Source organism: Protomyctophum parallelum (assembly GCF_964188405.1).
Source record: "Protomyctophum parallelum genome assembly, chromosome: 4".
NCBI lineage: Eukaryota > Metazoa > Chordata > Actinopteri > Myctophiformes > Myctophidae > Protomyctophum > Protomyctophum parallelum.
In genome coordinates, this window is record NC_139700.1 from 39,080,599 (window position 1) to 39,094,781 (window position 14,183).

Here is a 14,183-nt window from a genome sequence, read left to right on the forward strand (position 1 = left end):
GATCTTTGGAGTAAATGTTCATCTATTTCTGGTGGTCTTAGCATAACATCAGTGTGTATACATACATTGCACAGAATTGGCTAAAATACGTATTCCAATTCTATATTTATCACTAAGCAAGTGTTTGTGCTTCTGGACAAAGGTTCTTATAGCTTAATACAGTATACACAAATTATTTATCTTCAATCATTGCGAGATTACGCCCTCTAGTGCTTATTTGTGGAACATACACACATGATGGTGAAGTAAACATGGATGATGCCATTAGGTTAGAGAGAGTGGAAAAGGTAGAACATTATAGTTCACAGTTCAGTATTCATCATGAAATGGATATTCAGGATGGTCACTCCACCTAGTGGCAAGAAGACAATGGTACTGGGTTACTGACTCACTGACTGTGATGATATCATTATTATTTGAAAAAACAAAAACAAAAAAAGGATAATTTACAAATTAAAAGAACTAGAGCGGTGCCCGTTGACGTCTCTACAGCGGTGCCCGTTGGGCACTGGCCTACTTGGAACGATGCAAGTTGGAAATGAATGCCCCACCCAGATATTATGTCTGTGTCCTATTTATGCCCATATATGGAGTTCTTTGTCAGGCATGCCCAAATATGGAGTCTATTGCACACGTCAGAATGATGTCAGAACAGGCCAGCTCCATATGGACACTGGGCAGGGGCCCTGTCCAGAGCCCGGGCAGAGGCCTTTTTGGGGCCGTTCTGGACAACCGTGGGTCCGACCGACTTGACACCGGGCACTGCACCCCCTGTGGTTGGGTGGAACGTGTGTGTCAAATCAGAAGTCGGTGGGGCGAACGGTTCTCAAGTTACGTGGATTACAGACGTACAGACATACGTACACTACACACTGTAACACACACATAGAGACATGGTGCATTTATAGTTAGATAAGACTATGGCACAATGAAACAATGCAGTCGTTCTCAAAGTGGGGTCCGGGGACCCACAGGGGTCCTTGGGGGGGGTTCTATAGTATAGGGGGTCCCTAGCAAAGTTACTCAATGACTACAAGTACATACAGTATGTCATCCATTTATGATTAGTTATCATCAAATTTAAGCAGCTTAGTACTGTAGGTATACTTACATCAGCAGCTCCACAAAACGAATGTTTTTGTTCAGTGCTTCAATAGCTTTCATTTCATCCTCAGTGAGTGAAAAATCAAATATCTGTAGCAAAGCAAAAAAACGTTAATCAAACACATTTCTCATTTCCTTGTGGTGCCTACTTTTAATCAATGATGTTAGCACTTTAAACGCGCGCATACATCCATGCAAGGCACCAACCTGCTCATCAGGAGCAGTTGGGCTTTCTCAATGTCTTGCTCAAGGACACTTCAGCACTACTTCAGCATTAACCTAGGGGGAACCAGTGTTCGGACCAGGACATTTATGAGTCCCTGTAGTGGCCACTCTACCTCCTGAGCCACTATACACCCCTTATTAACAATCATGTTTCTGATGCAATAATAGGCCTACACATGTATTAGAAATAACAATAATAATAATTGACAGAAGAGGAAGGTGTTGATGTCTGTCCTAGGGTTGTCCCGATCGGATCGGGTGATCGGAAATCGGCTCCGATCACATGATTTTCAAAAGATCCGAATCGGGGAGAAAAGATCGGATTTTTAATTGTTTAATGTAAATCTCAAAGAAAGCAATGAGATTTTGTAAAAACTGTTGTGTTTATGCTGACTGGTCCCAGTCAGAGATCATCAAACAAAGACTAGTCACACTCAGAGGCGTGAAAGACACCTATTATGAAAACAAAGGAAATGCAAACCCCGCTATGCATGATGTCATCGGTAGTACTCACTCTGAATGAGAGAGATATTATTTAAGAGTTTTAACTTGAATTCAGTTATATAAGCTGTAGAAATTGTATTGACTCTAATTCATGGGTTTTCAACAGGTGGTTCGTGGACCACTGTGTCTGGTGGTCCGTGGAGATATTGCATGTGGTCCATGACCATGCATTTAGTAATGTAGGATTTGTTGATTTGTATTAAATGTTCTTTCCACTAGTTGAGAAACCGTGAACTGAATGCCCTGGTGACCATGTAGTCATTTACTGACAAGTTGGAGTCCAAGATATTCAACAGAAAAAGAGAGTTAGATTGTCTCGTTGAGTCATTATTATTAGGACGTTTTTACCAGTAGTAGTCAACGGTTGAGAAACAGTGGGATGTATACACATGGGATGCATAGCAAGTGTTAACTTACAAAAGCACTAATCCCATATCCCCACCCAACACAATAGTGGTCCCCAGGTTGCTTCTAAGTCAGGGTGGTGGTTCACAATCAGTTGAAAACCCCTGCTCTAATTAACCAATACATAATTATTTTGCTATGATTTCATGCTTTCAAGAAGAAAAAAAAACACAATGACGGCCATTCTAATAAAAGTATAGTCACATTCTGCATTTCAATAAATGAAAGGCACCACAACAGACTACACTAGAGTGTTATATAAAAACTGAAGCACTGAGAAAACTGTTGCGCCTTTCTTCGTCCTTTTTCCCAAAATTACGGTAGCGGTGGTCTCAAAAACATAAGGGAAACTTTGACAGAAAAAGTCTCGCTCACCGTATAGAAAATAGAAGTGAAACTCCTTAGACTGAGATTTTATCATGCTCATCAAGTGCTCTGTGCTCAAAGTGCAATTAAAAAGCAAACGTTTCGGTCCTAAGACCTTCGTCAGTGCTATATGAATATAGCACTGACGAAGGTCTTAGGACCGACCGTGAGCCGTGAGACAGTCTTTTTCTGTCAAAGTTTCCTATAAGTGTTATATAAAAATATAAAGATTGGATCGGGAAAGATCGGTATCGGTATGTCTCAAAATCAAATGATCGGAATCGGATCGGGAGCAAGAAAACGTGATCGGGACATCCCTAGTCTGTCCTTAATATTGTCACAGACTGTCCTACTTCTGAAGAAAGCAAAGACCGGAGGTAGGAGGGGGAGGTGGATGTCAGAACCTATCATAAATCAATCATAAGCTGTCAACCTGTCAAGCTATCAAGATTCATGGGCATTATAAATCAGAGACAGATGAGCGTGTGCTGTGCACACATCTTCTGGGCAGCAGTGGCTCAGTAGCAGACTTGTTAGGAAGGTGCTCAAGTGTCCTTGGGCAAGACACTGAACCCGCTAACTGCTCCTGATGAGCAGGTTGGTGCCTTGCATGGTTTCCTCTGCCGTGAATGCATGTATGAATGGAAACCCATTCACACATGCATTCACGGCAGTGTGTGCGTGCGTGTGTGTGTGTGTGTGTGTGTGTGTGTGTGTGTGTGTGTGTGTGTGTGTGTGTGTGTGACTGGGTGAATGAATGTGTGTGATGGTGAATGTAATGCATATTGTAATGTGCATTGGATAAAGGCGCTATCATGTGTAAATGCACCATTCACTGTAGAATCCATGTGCAGGATAAAGATTAAAGGTATATTCAGTGATTTCACTTAATTCAAATATCACTTATTTTTTTGTTTTGTTGTGATAATCCTCCCTACTATAGAGTGTGCTGACCATATAAGGAGTTCCTCCCTGTCCCCAGTTAACCCCTGGGGGTCAAAAAACCTTAGGTTTCGTTTTTGACTCTCTATCCTGATTGGACGAAAGGCTGGGTCCCACAGCCAAAAACGAAACCTAAGGTTTTTTGAGTGAAATCACTGAATATACCTTTAAAGCTACACTATCACTTTGTAGTAAGTAAAATGTAATTTTGACAATCTGTATGGTATGTTAAATTGTTAATACAATATAAACTAACCCAATTTAGGTTGTAGACATTTAGGGCGCGTTCGGAAATACCGCACCGGAGCGCACTCACTCGCCTATAGTTTGCATTGCACAGTGCGCTCAGTGCGCTATTTCCGAACGCGCCTTAGATCATCAGGAATGAGACCATTTATCATAACATAAATCATGCTTGCCATCACATACACGTGCATGCACATGAACTCACATGCACACGTGACGTGCCCCACTCCCACACCAACGCTACAGAATAACTAAGTACTCACCTCTGTGAAAACATGTGAACATGAAGTTACAGGGATGAAATCTCAAACATGTAATGGGTAGGTTAAAGCTCCGCTGAACGTACCTGGCCGTTGTGTTTGATGCGGTCAGGGTTGAAGCTCTTGGGGATGACCACCACTCCTCTCTGCACGTTGAAGCGCAGTGCCACCTGGGCGCTGCTCTTATGGTACTTCTTCCCAATGGCCACAAGCAGCTTGTCTTCCAACAACGGAGGACATTTCAGATTCACCCTACGGGGGGAGACAACACAACATAGTAAACAACCGTACCGTAACACTAGTTGGTGGTCTCTAAAGCCAAAATCCAAAGACTGCGCACAGACCTGCAACAGGTCTTTCAGACCGCTGCAGCTGGTTGCAAGTTGCAATGCTGTTGTGTTGCAAACCTTTGGTGTGGACTGGGCTTGCGTAACTTCTGCAAGTGACGTGTAACCAAGAAAGCATAAATAATAATATTCATTTTTTTATTCATCCTTAGGGCCCCAAATCACACCTTAGAAAGCATGATTTAAGGTTTATTGTATTACAATTTTTTAATTTTAAATATGCAAATGAGGCCAAGGGCCAAGTCCAAGGGCCGCAAGTCCAAATAATGTCGGTCCTATATTGGATTTTTTTGTCCGTGATTTTAATCTAACACATTATGAGTTGTCTAAGAATTGAGGAAACACACAGAAAACGGACAACATTTCCATCTAGGAAAGGCCAAACCTCATTGAAAAAACTTGATGATGATTATTAATAAAATTAAGTTAAAAAAATTGGCTTTTATTCACAAAATGTGATGAGAACATGAACAGACTACTGTTGCAAATAAATCAAATATCAGAGATAACAAAGAGGCCAATACTACTGAAATTAATAAGCCATATCACAGTCTCATGGACTGGTACAAATAATAACATACCTATAAATTACAGTTTTGGAAACAAACATATGTTTCCTACTTAATGGGTTCAGGCTCTCTGGATATAATGATAAGGCTCTCTGGACATACTTGATTCCAAATCAAGAATCAGGCTTCATTCACCAAATGTGAATTAGTAACAGTGCAACAATGTAATAAGTGCAATAAGTCATTGGCTGATTGGCTTCAGTCAGTGGCTGTCATACACAACAGAGAATCATGAATATCTTCCAGTGACATTCATTCACACTTTTCTTTACTAATTACTGCCTACAAATTAAAACGAATAGTTTCATAAATCAGGTTTGATTTGGGCGACATCTGTTAGAGGAGGCAGGAGACAGACGACATACATCGGGGACGGTAAACAGTTAACGCCACAACTACGTGACGAGAGAGAGAGAGAGAACAAACAGCTTAGTAGCGCATGATCGCATCGTGTTGGTTACAAATGCTAGAAATGACCTTTCTTCACTGAAAGCAGAACAAACATATTTTGTATTGGTATGACCATGACGGGTCGGTGGGCCGCATGAACATGTTGGACGGGCCGCATGCGGCCCACGGGCCGCGGGTTGAGTAGCGCTGTGTCTAGATCATGCACTTGGTTTTAGCGATGTTCAATACTAATTTATTCTCATCAACCCAATCCGCTACTGCTTTTATTTCATACTTTAGTATTATCATTTAATTGGTTCACCTACTGTAGATGCTGTACTGTACATTGTCGAGTCATCCGCGTACATTACTACATTAGATTTATTCAATACCAAAGGTAAGTCATTAGTAAATATCGAAAATAGGAGAGGCCCTAATGAGCTTCCCTGAGGAACCCCGCACTGCAGCTCCTTACTGTCAGAAAAGCTTCTGTTGAAATACCCTCTGCTTTCTCTTTGACAGGTCCCCATCCAAGACAAAGCAACAGGGCCAAAACCATAGCATTCAAGCTTTCCTAATAACAAATCATGATCGATAACATCAAAAGCAGCACTGAAATCTAACAGTACCGTCCCAACAAGCCTCTTATCATCCATGTTCTTTAGCCAATCATCAGTCATTTGTGCCAGAGCAGTATATAGGTATAGTTTTGCCCACTCAATTCATAATAAACATTCCAATTTTGGAGCTCTGGCTCATGGACTAAGAACCAAAACGAACTGAACCGGTGGAAAGGGGTCCAAGTGTCAAACCGAAACCTATAGTTACAATTTACAATCAAGTGTGGCAAAGAGAAAAAGTCTAATATCTCTCCCAAGTCATAGGGATTACCCTTTGGATTAGTGGTTAAGATGTTGGCTTTCCACGTGGGAGACCTGGGTTCGATTCCCGGGTGTTACATAAAGCTAAGAACCTAACATCCATCTAACAGCAGAATATCAGTACAATGAAACTATGTGAATATACTATAGAGGCTTTAAGGGCCAGTAAATAGTACTAAATACTACAACAGATGAAAGGTTTTAAAGTCCATAGTGAGGTTCGTACCATGAGGCATCTCTGGAGGTGCCGATGGGACTATACCCTACAATGACGATCTCATTCTGACGACAGAACTCCAAGAGCTTCGGCTGTGTGAAGTACGGATGGCATTCAACCTGAATGAGGGAAAATGCATGTTAATGCAATACCATGGCGAAAAATGTTCGTCTACCTTTTTTCACAGAGGAAAAATTAATAAGAACTAAGCTATGATGACTAAGACCAAAATTAAATATATTGACAATGCAAACTAGACTAAATGTTAGGGAATTGTTTTGGTTGTGTTGGCTCAGGTGTTGATGCTCTGAAAATACCAGATCTACAAGCTGCGGTTGCATGCAACCAAATATAAAAGCAGGCATCAGATGCTATCAAGGCTTTCCAATTGTTTATATCACTAACTAATATCACTAACTTAACCAAAAATATGACTAAATCAAGATGTGCTGTCAAATTTAACACGCAATGTACTAGTAGCTATATGTCCACTTGCCGCTTGTACTACACAAAAGTCACAACGGTGTACTGATCTTCATGTCCACAGCGGTGTGGCTGAAAGAGAAGCAGCAGTGCACCTGGTTGGACACAGGCCTGTGTCTGAGACCTGGCTTGTTCAGCAGCAGCTCCAGCTGTCTACGGTTGAAGTTGGACACTCCGAGAGATCGGACCAGCCCCGCGTCCTTACACTCCTCTAAAGCCTGTGCATGGAGGGACAAACGTCATATCCTCATCAGAGATAGAACCATGATGCCAGACCTCACACAGGGCAGGGACGTCATTTGGGCTCACAGGGGATATGACATTTTATTGCCAGCCCCTAGCATTTGCATTTAACCTCAAATTCTGTTCTTTTATGTATTTTTCCTGCACTTTTCTTTTCCCATTGAGGAGGGAAACCCCTATTTGTAGGTCAGGATTTAGAATCGGCCTCGGTCAGGCCTAAATGTGTTAAACAGATCCGTCTGTCCGTCCATCTACATGTGACGTGATGCACATCACGTATGTTTTCTTGTAAACCCTACTTTCATGTTATTATATGTGAAATTGTATTTCAATTTAGTTAGCTCTTTAAAAATAAATCTGATCTGCAACGCTTACAACGCATTGTGACACTACATGTTATTGTCAGCTTTTAGAGCTGCTATTTTTTTAATAGGGCTGACGTGGCAGAAGTTTGCCACCCATTATTAGTTATTCTGAAATGGCACATCTGCACTCAGAGATAAAAGGTGATGAACTAAACAGATAAAGGAGGAAAAATACAGAAGACAGAACTTTAAACAAATGTATAGCTGAAGTCTCCTATTTATGGCATTGTCCTTGACGCGTCCCCGTTTTTACTACCCACTTTTGCACCAGTGAGGGGTGGGAGGGGCTAGCCCACACCGTCCCGCAGCAGTCAGCGCACAGAAATCAATGCAGAGGCTGTGTTATGTGGAACGTGAAGCACAACGGAGCTGCGCTTAGCTTATGCAATTTATATTTCCATGGTGCGGGGGTGCATTAGCTAGGTCGGGAGGTAACAGGGGGTGCATGGCCAAAAAGGTTTGGGAATCTAATGGAATAAATGGATGATCAGATGCAGGAGTTTTCACGACTCATCTAACTGTAACTAGGACCGTCACCTTGCCCCCCCGCCCCTCCCACCCCTCACTGGTGCGAAAGTGGGTAGTAAAAAAGGGGACGTGTCCTTGACACACTTAGGCTTTTGCTAAGACTATGCTGTTAACTGCATTTGGTTTTTGAGAAAACAGACCTTAGATTTTCAAATGATGTCCATACTTGGTTAAAATATTTGAAATAAGCATGCAGTAGATTAACTTAAAACCTGTTGCCCTGTTGTTGACATACACATACAAGTACCGTTAGCTTGCTCCCCATCTCCCACTCACTCCCCCGGCCCTCGACTCATTTACATATAGAAATAATGGCGAAAACAGCACTATTACAGGTATCAAAGTTATAAATAGAAGTATGTGCAAGCAGACAAGCAGTTTTAAAAACAGGTTGTTTGGAGATGTGAATAGAGGGAAGTCCTGAAGCGGCCAAGAAGATTGTTCCAGTAAAAATAGCAATATCATTTTACAATTTACTGTAGGCATTTAGCAGATGCTATTAACCAGAGTGACTTACAATAAGCAACGTAACCACACATCAAATGCAGAGAGACAGTAAACTAGGATCTCACGAGTAAGCCACACTTTTATACTTAAGCCATTCAAAATCAAAAGTAGCCGATCTACAAGCTCTGTGAGCTTGTAGATCAGCTATTTTCGAATAACTGTGTGATTTTATATTTTACATTTAGAAAAGATTTAACCAACATCTTCTCTTATGGGGCCTGTCCCTTGCACAAGGTCCTTTCAAATGAGGTTTAGCAGCCAAATACACAATATCAATTTGGGGGTCTGTGACAAAATGGAACTGTTTGGGAACCACTGTACGAGGGAGTGAGGTAGGGTTCACTCTGAAGTGAGGAACCACTGTACGAGGGAGTGAGGTAGGGTTCACTCTGAAGTGAGGAACCACTGTACGAGGGAGTGAGGTAGGGTTCACTCTGAAGTGAGGAACCACTGTACGAGGGAGTGAGGTAGGGTTCACTCTGAAGTGAGGAACCACTGTACGAGGGAGTGAGGTAGGGTTCACTCTGAAGTGAGGAACCACTGTACGAGGGAGTGAGGTAGGGTTCACTCTGAAGTGAGGAACCACTGTACGAGGGAGTGAGGTAGGGTTCACTCTGAAGTGAGGAACCACTGTACGAGGGAGTGAGGTAGGGTTCACTCTGAAGTGAGGAACCACTGTACGAGGGAGTGAGGTAGGGTTCACTCTGAAGTGAGGAACCACTGTACGAGGGAGTGAGGTAGGGTTCACTCTGAAGTGAGGAACCACTGTACGAGGGAGTGAGGTAGGGTTCACTCTGAAGTGAGGAACCACTGTACGAGGGAGTGAGGTAGGGTTCACTCTGAAGTGAGGAACCACTGTACGAGGGAGTGAGGTAGGGTTCACTCTGAAGTGACTGTCTGAGGGGTGTGGCTGTGAGAGTCCAGGGGATGGTTTGACCCGGTCATAAATCAACCTGTCAAATGGCAGGGGGGAGGGGGGGGTCATACATCACTCACTACCTGTCAATCAAATTCACATGCACGTGGCTGGCTGAACTAAAGTGCACACACACTGGAGCCGTTTAATTGAATACTCACTGATACGTATTTATGCAACCACGATCACTGACCATTCATACACACACACACACACACACACACACACCTTTTTTGTTTGTTTAATCCAATAGTAGTCTATCACGAGACATTCACAAGACAGACATCACAAGATATTCTCATAGTATGTCCGAAAATGAAAGCCATCTGTCAACCAATTAATTTTGGGGGACAGGCATGCGGGCCTTACATCTGTGTGTCATATTTGTCATTTCATATCCTACTGAAAACTAATATTGTAATATTTCTACTCATGCTTCAGTAAAGGCTCTATACAGCAATAGCAGTCCTCAAGTTAATCCTCATGGTTACTTTCCACGACTGCATATGATAAAGTATGGGCTTAAGGTGTTAAGTCCAAGCAGAACTCACCTCCCAGGTAGCACACAGGTCTGTATGGTGGTAGATGTATTTACCATTCTTGTCTTTAGGATAGAAATCATCGCCAGGCTGCAGTATGTGACAGACACAATGTTATGTCACTGCATTGATTATATATCACTGACAACACACAACATGTTTTCATCCAATGGTAGCAGGTATACAAACCTTGAAGGCCATAGGAAGCTCAATGATGTAGAGGTCTATGTAGTCTAATTTCAGGGCCTTTAATGTTTGTTCCAATGCTGGCCTAACCATCTCTGGCGGATGGAAAGTATTCCACAGCTGAGAGACGCATAAGAGAGGACATTTAAATTAACTTAAATAGATCACAGGATACATCTTATTTCAGCAGCAGTGGCAATAGGTACTGTAGGCAGGTGGATAATTAAATATATGATAAAAGTATAATAGTAGAAGTATGAGCGGTAGTAAATGTTTTAGTGGTAGTAGTACAAGAAGTATCAATGGTAAAGTAATACAGTATAGTAGTAGCTGTAGTATGTAGTATTCAAATTCACAAGTAACAGATCTACAAGCTCAAAACGTGTTGTTTCGCAATGCGTTTTGAACTTAATCTTCCAGTTTTGAAGATTTTGTGTGACGCTGTTGTATGATCAAGTAGGGTACAAACACAAAAAGTTAGAATAGGGAGATAAGACATTTCTGCCCGTCGACAGCGACGATATAAAGTGATACCTTTCCACAGTAAAAGATGTCTTGTCGTTTGACAGTTCCATCTTCTATCTTGTCTCTGATGGCCTGACCCACTTCATGCTCGTTGAAATACACGAAGGCCCCATCAAAGTGCCTGTAGCCCGCATCTATTGCCAGCTTCACACACTCCCAGGCAGTACCTTTGGGTGTCTGTCAAAAGCCAAAAACACTAGTCAAATATTCATATTTTGAATTTCTGGTGACAAAAACAAAGTTAAAAGCTAAAAGCATCGGGTGATGGGGACAGCTGGAGAAACTGGCCCAGGGCCAGGACCGGGATGCTCGAAAAGCACAAGTTTGTTTGTGGCCTATGCCCAAAGTTGGGCTATTTCATTTGTATGTGTCGATATGGTTAGCGTGCCTGTGCCTCTAGGAGCTAGTATGTCTCATGCCTGAGAGCCATTGTTTTAGTTTTTGACTATTATTTGTTATGATTCCGCTTGTCCTTGTAGCCATGGGTCTGAACTCTGTGCTGCAGAACTCATGTACCGTACCACCAATTCACATATTTCTTCCCCTCAAGATAGTCTGCCACATGGTTTTGTTGTTACACACATTGTGCATAAATGTCACAACAACCCTGGTTGCCAAGGAAAAGAAGGAATGTGAAGCCACATCTGATAATAATAATAATAATAATAATAAAACTTTATTTGTATAGCACCTTTCATGACATGAAATGCAGCTCAAAGTGCTTTACAGAACAATGGAGAATAAAAGAAAAGCAAGGCAACGACATTAAAAAACAAGCAGTAATGCAGTACAGTGAGGACATGAAAAATAAAAAATAAAAGATCAATTAAAGGCAATGTTGTAGAAGTGGGTATGGATGGCTGATATGATGACGGAAGGCGTAAACCCACACTGTGTATCTGTGTTTAAACTTCAGAAGAATATATCTGGAACCTCGCTCTAAGCATTTCCGACGCTTGTAAGATCTCTTCTTTGGAGATTATAAACCCAAATGTAATTTTTTATAAGAGGTGTCATCTGTTTATTGATGCAATTAATCCATATCTGACAGATCGTTATTACAGACCCACAGGCCCACGGCCGGTCCCGGCGTGCTGCCCCGCGTCCGAAACAGTTGAGAAATGACAGTTACCGTGTGGGGGTCCCTCTACTGTAGCCTGGTTAATAAACCAGACCGAACCAGGCCGGCGGATTACGGTCTGGAGAGGCTCAATTGTACGCCCATTTCCTACACCAGAGAAATGGGGTGGCCAATCGGGACACGGTATGCAATATGGGCGGGCTTTGGTACAGTGACTTTCAATGCTTGAGACCATTGACTGACAGTAGCTCTGACCAATTGCGTCAAAGAGAAAATGTTTCAACCCGCCCCCCCTGGAAATGAAATCCAAGCTGAGCCTCCCCAGACTAATATCCCGCGGTCCGTGCGATATTAGTCTGGTTTATTAACCAGGCTACCTCTACTGTACCCTCTACTGTACTGTACCATCACTGTAGTGTACTGGCACACCCAAAATCATCATATACATTATACAGTTAATATGTGTGTGTGTTAGGTTGCGCACAGGTGGTGAAAAACAACCATGCTGTTTTCGTGCTCAGACACAGCCACCCACCCACCCAGCCACCCACACACATAGCTCCGTAACCACTCAAAAACAATTACAGCTCAATTACATGAAGCACACTTGAACTTGAAATAAGCCAAACTTAAAGTTAGAAGTTAGAACTATTATTATATGGGGTGGTGTGTAATGGTATTCACTTTAGCAATATAAACAGCTCCGCTTCTACACTGGAGTTAAAATATTAGCATGTTATTATAATCATAATCATCAATATTTACAACTCTCACTCACCGTTCTGGGGTCCCCGTAGGTGCCCAATCCGAGTAGAGGAATACGATTGCCATCACTCAGAGGAACGGTGTTGTTGTGTGCGTTCACATTCATCATGTCTACATGTGAATGCAAATTGCAGAGCTGCCAGAGGCTACAAGCCTGGCTCAAACTATCTATACTCCCCAATGAGTGATGTATTAAACAACAAACAAACCAACCTTTGAACTTCAATGCAAAAGCCCTCCTCTGCAGTGGTGTAAAGTAACTACATTTACTCAAGTACTTTAGTGGAGTATTTCCAATTTTCAATACTTTAATTCTACTCCACTACTCCCTCTCTGAGGGCAAGTACTGCACTAACTACTTAAGCCCTATATATTTTTTGGCTATTTGAAAATAGCAGATTCACGGTTGTGTAGCTCAAAATGTGTCACAGTTTGTTGATACTGTATGCTATTCCAAATATTTTTATACATTTTCAAAACTTGAAATGGGATATTCTGCAGAATGAGTACTTTTACTTTTGGTACTTTAAGTAGGCCTACATGTAGATGCCGATACTTTTGTACTTTTACTAAGGTAAATTGTGAATACCAGACTTTTACTTGAAACAGTGTATTTCTACATTATGGTATTTATTATGAATTAGTCCATGTGCCATCTTAGTTATGACGCCTATGAATTTGATACAAGACACATCTTGTTGTCCTAATACATCAATAATATTAATTATTCATATGAGATGCATCTGTTAGATGCCTACAGTAAGGTCATCCTTTATTCTTGTCCTATTTTGTTCGGTTCCTTACTTACAGTAAGTTCCTTCTATGTCTCATATCTTCTGGTCACTTTCATGTGTCCAACATGAATGTATTCCCTGTGTGTAATACACTTTTTGAACCTGTCACATGATATGTGTCATCTTGTTCTCCTGGGCCCACTGCTTTACACAGGAATACTTGTCACACACCACCCAGTCCTGTTAGGACCTGCACACAGATCGGGTCTCCTACTCACATTAATTCACAACAATATTAATACTATACCGTACTTTTACTCTGCTGCTCTCAGTATTCCATCATTGGTGTGGAGAAAAGTAAAGCAAATTCTAGAACCACAGTCCACAGATCACATAGACTGTGAAGCACTGCACCGGCTCTGCCCAAGTAAAGGGTCCTTGAGTGTCCCCAGCAAAATGAGGAACAATCTAAAGAGTAAGTAATATAAAGTGATATATAATTTTTGAGTGGTGCAACCTCCAAAGAACAGCAATGTCCGTGTCCGCTATCTATGTGTTGTTCACCTTCCGTGTGACGTTAATGAGCACGAGTATGACGAGTATGATGAAACAAAACAATGATGAGTTAAGTGACCAAACTGGAACTGGAACAAACACAAGCTGATACAATTAAATTATCTTTGTGGGGTTCTCTCTCCTGATTGGATGATTATTTTCTAATATGTATGAACAAAACGTGTATTTTTAAATGTTTAAAAAAAAGTATTAGTTCAGTTATATGTTCACATTCAAAATTGTGTGTTTTGCCAATTATTTGGGGGACCCAACATACCTCGAAAACGCAATCATCACGTC

The 14,183-nt window shown here is 41.7% G+C and overlaps 1 protein-coding gene across 1 annotated transcript; it reads right to left on the reverse strand.

Annotated features, from left to right (window-relative positions):
* Positions 1-250: 250 nt before the first annotated feature.
* On the reverse strand, positions 251-12,700 carry LOC310857193 (aldo-keto reductase family 1 member D1-like; the record flags this gene model as incomplete). The annotated part of the gene is made up of 9 exons (XM_083762803.1): positions 251-352; positions 1,112-1,194; positions 4,139-4,304; positions 6,466-6,575; positions 7,035-7,157; positions 10,050-10,127; positions 10,227-10,343; positions 10,758-10,925; positions 12,608-12,700. The coding sequence occupies 9 exons, from the start codon at positions 12,698-12,700 to the stop codon at positions 310-312; spliced, it is 981 nt and encodes a 326-aa protein (XP_083618929.1). The 3' UTR covers positions 251-309.
* Between the last annotated feature and the right edge of the window lie 1,483 nt (positions 12,701-14,183).